Source organism: Nanorana parkeri, unplaced genomic scaffold (assembly GCF_000935625.1).
Source record: "Nanorana parkeri isolate BGI_ZX_2015 unplaced genomic scaffold, ASM93562v1 scaffold233, whole genome shotgun sequence".
NCBI classification, from domain to species: Eukaryota; Metazoa; Chordata; class Amphibia; order Anura; family Dicroglossidae; genus Nanorana; species Nanorana parkeri.
Genome location: NW_017306501.1, coordinates 47,902 through 52,307, shown reverse-complemented (window position 1 = coordinate 52,307; position 4,406 = coordinate 47,902). Strand labels below are relative to the sequence as shown.

The 4,406-nt window shown below is 42.6% G+C and overlaps 1 protein-coding gene across 1 annotated transcript in view; it reads right to left on the bottom strand.

Annotated features, from left to right (window-relative positions):
• Window positions 1-3,906, bottom strand: part of CUNH6orf62 (chromosome unknown C6orf62 homolog) — a 7,784-nt gene extending 3,878 nt beyond the window's left edge. The window contains exons 1-3 of the mRNA XM_018556317.1: window positions 3,664-3,906; window positions 1,388-1,564; window positions 598-720 (exon numbers count right to left, since the gene is read on the bottom strand). Coding sequence (XP_018411819.1) covers window positions 598-720; window positions 1,388-1,564; window positions 3,664-3,792 — 429 coding nt within the window. The 5' untranslated portion in view covers window positions 3,793-3,906. The remainder of the gene's footprint in view (window positions 1-597; window positions 721-1,387; window positions 1,565-3,663) is intronic.
• Between the last annotated feature and the right edge of the window lie 500 nt (window positions 3,907-4,406).

Sequence of the window (4,406 nt, the reverse complement as noted above, 5' to 3'; positions counted from 1 at the left end):
GGGGACTGGGGAGAAAAAAGGTGCTGGGACGTTTTTACCCTAATGCAGAGAAGTTAAAAAACGCCCATATTAACCTCCCTGGCGGTATGATTTATGAATTTTTTTTCCGTTTCTTTTTTCGGTGTATTTTTTTAAAAATTATCCCGCCGGTTCCGTCCCCTGCGACGCATACGCTCACAAGGGACGGAACCCGCCATCGGCCGGAGATCACAGCACGGCTCGAGGGACAAGGTAAGTAATGCTATGCGGCATTCCCGAGTGTAGCTCGGAATTACCGCTTATGGCATGGAAAAGTGACCCAGAGCTACACTCGGGAACACCGCCAGGAAGGTTAATAGGATCTCTACTTTCTTCAAGTCAGACTGGCTAATCCCCCCACCACCCCCTAGTGAACATTTGTGACACCCTTCACTTGAAGGACCTTGGGCCTTTTGAGAGTAGTCTTGCCACTTTAACAGAAAATATAAACTAAAAACAGAAAAGGAGCCATCTGTGTCCTTCCAACATTCACTGGCCTAATACATATACACAGAATACAGCAGATATCCCTATACCTTTCTGCAGCTCCTTTGCATATTATCAGAGAGCTCTACTTACCAAAACAGGCCTAAAGGGCTCATCGGATCCCTTCCATCTTGAAAACAGAAGACACACAATCTTCTCTATATCATTCCGAGGCCAAAGAATAAAGTCCATCTCTTGAGTACACCCAATTACATCCTATAAGACAACATAGATGTTATGCAAACTACTACAGTGATAACGTGCATAAGCCAATGTGTTTACAGTCTGTTCAAAGAGCAGCTGGCAGTACACCAACGCTTTTCAACAAAAAAGAAAATTAGCCCTTTCACACCTCAACTTCTTAGGTGTGGTGCATTTTACAGGTCTAAAACCGATTACTCTACATTCCGAAGGAGGGTGCATTTTGCTGAAAACCTCATGAATGATAATGCCGTCAGCACTCTTCTATAAGGCATCATACCCCAGGGGTGGGAAACAGCCCGGGCAGAAGTATTGCATATCAGAGCACTTGCAATATTACAAAGTGCAAAAAGTTGCACAAAGAGGAGATAGAAACATACATTCTTATGCTTAGACCCTCACAAGTTTAATAATTCAGTGATTCACATTAACTGCAATGCTCAAGTACGAAGGGGGCATGGGTCTGCAGGTAGGGTCAGGGCTTTATAAAGGGTGTTGTCACTCAGCTGTCAGTGGAAAAAGACTGCTATGTGTAAAGTACAATACTTCAGAGAAGTCTGCAGGTTAGGAAGTAAAATACAGTAAAAGCACCTGTTCTAAGATACTATCTGCTGTATTGTGGTCAAATGTGGACGTCTAAAAGGGCAGATTGTTCCAATATCAAATATGCAAAACACTTTACCCTCCGCATGGACTGATAGCGAGGTGCATGAAGTTGTACAACATCCTTCTGCAGAAGCTCAAGGGAACTTTCCAAGGAGTAGCTGGAATCCCGCACACCTTTCAATATATTTTCTTCATAATTGTTAGTCATAACTGGTATAACATCAGCCACTTCGAACAGAGCTGACTTCTTTTTCTGCAGAAAAGGAAGGAAGAAAGTTACAAGTCATTCACCACTGAGAAGACTGAAGAGCCTCCAATAATGCAGATTACCCAACTATCACACCCACATAGATAGAGGATCCATTAAAGGGTTAGAATTCAACTACGGTACTATGCTGTTTAATATAAACGGGTACATACACAAAAGGGTGAAGAGCTTGGTGAAGGAAGGAGAAGTGAACAATCTAGGACAACATAGCTGACTTGGAAAAATTCTCCAATTCAGCTCACTTTCCAGTTCAGCTATGTTGTCCTAGATTGTTCACTTATCCTGCCTTCTCCAAACCCTTCACCCTTTTGTGAATAACCCTGAAAATGTTTAGAAGTATGCCGTATAGAAAAAGGATTTCACACAAATATTTTTTCTAATCTCAAGCATCTATTGCACTAAAATATAAAACAATTCAGTTATTTTATTAGCAGCAATGCTCAGAAAAGTCACTGTGTACAGAATCCATTAATGAACCAATACTTGAACTTTTAAAGTGATACCAGAGATCCTTCCACCTATTCTGAGTAAGATGAACAGGCTGAGTAGATTCTGAATGGGCAAAGTGACAGCTTCATATTGAAAGCAGACAGATAACCCGAGAGGCCCACTATGACTTATTAGGTCAAATTTCCCTCTTCTGTGTCTTTCTTGGTTTGACTTTGTTCCTGTGATCTGTCATGCCCTGAATTCATGGCTACACATTGCCATTTGTCTTTCCAGTAAATGATCTCTTATTACCCACAGAGACAATTAGGGCTGCAACTAAGGATTTTCATAAGCCATTAGCTGCCCTATTTTTTAGATTGGATAAAAATAAAATACCATCACTAATTTAAAATTAAATAAACAGAAATGGTGTTGCAAAAAAAAAAAAAACTGCATCCAGTTTTATTGTGAAGTAAACTTTGTAATTGCACTGCAACGCTCAGCATTGCGGTACCGTGCGCTCCATCACACTGTGGGTGGGAGGTGTGTTTGCAATGCCATTAAAATGAAAAGGCACTGCAATGCACCTCCCTTAGCAGAATTTGTCAGTCTGAAACTGGCTTTTTCCCACCTTTTTTTAAATAATTGTATTGTAAGCACATGGCACTTGAATAGCTTCAGCCAGGGAATGACAGCTGCCAGTGGCAAGATTCCACAGATGGCAGCTGAATGTAAATACAGCAGATAGAGGGCTGGTACAATAGCTAGCCTGCTATTGGCCATTTCAAATTGCAATAGCAGGCTGGCTATTGCACCGCCCCCTGCTTGCTGTGCCCTCTTCCCAGCGTGGAGGTGAGAGCTAGGGGATCCAACCAACTAATCCATAATGAGAATAGTTAACTTCTCATTACCGATTAATTGGTTGGATCCCCTAGAGACAGACAATCATACCAATGCTGAAGTTGGCAGGAATAAATTGAGGCCAACTCCAGCCAAAGGAACAAAGGGCAACAAATAAGCCACACAAGATCCTCTCAAGCAGGACTTTAAAACACTTCAAATAGGGCAAGGTTCACCTTCAGTAACTAATCTATTAAAGCGACACTCAACTCGGGAGTTAAATCTTCAAAATCCATTCAAGTATCTTAACATTACTGTATCCCATTTGTGTATTACTCGGCTGCAGATCCCCAAATCATCTCTGAATCGATGCCGACACTACTCTAAGCTCGCTCCTGTGATGGACTACAATCTCATGTTTAGTTTACTCATTTGTATGGGGATTGTAGTCCATCACAGGAGCGAGCTTGGAGCGGTGGCTACTTTACAACACACAGGGACCATGGGGAACAAAAGTAGTCACCCTCCTGCACCAATTCAGAGATGATTTGAGGATCTACAGCCGAGTGATACACACATAGGATGTAGTTTTAATAGTTAAGGTACTTGGATGCATTAAGATTCAACTCCTGAGTTTAGGGTCACTTTAAAATGGAGCAAGATCCACCTTAAGTAGCTAAAAGTTCTGTACTGTATGAAAGAGCAAAACCTGTCAAGTTTTGGATGGCGTGAGGAAGGGCTGGGCACCCTGTCAAGTGAGTCACTTCTCTATTTTTGATGACCATCAGCACCATGAAAGTAAGCGAGCGACTCACCTTGTCTTTGAACACAAAGGCGACGTACATCTTAAAGTCAAACTGGTCAGCCAGAGACTCTTTCTTCTTCCTAAGCTGGGAGCGCAGCCGGTTCAGAGCCTGCTTCTTCCGAGAGTTGGGGTCCCCCATGGTCTGATTTTTTTTAACGCAATATAAAGCCGGTGCTAACGCCTAAGACACTTGTCACCGATTGCGGGTATTGTGTGTGCAGGTAGGACACCAGTTCAACAGAAACTAGCCATGTTAGACAGGTCAGTACAACCCAAATCTCTACTTAGGCAACGCGTGACAGGCCTGTCCTACTACCAGGGTCAAGGAATAGAAAGGCTGTACAACTATGGCAGAAAGTGCTGTCTTCTGATGAAACTAAAATAGGCATCATATACACATACAAAGTGAACCAAAAACACATCTGTCAAAGAAAAAAATAAAGTATGCTAGAGGTATGATGAAAAAAGGAAGATGTTCCTGCTATCAGCCTGTACCATGAAGTCAAAAGCCATCCCGCCTAGGCATGTTATTGAAGCCTTCGGGCTCATCAAAAGAGGGGGACTAAGGGGAAGACTAGCCAGCTCCAAGACTGCATTCTCTAGAGTGATGATAGATCTGAACTTCCAGAGACCCCTGAGCTTCCTATTACCTCTACAGTGCAAAAATAGATTATATATCTGTGTAACAAGTGGGGGTGGGTTGTTCACAGCACAGGTTGAGTCGCCCCACAATACCGGGCACGAGGGCAAAGA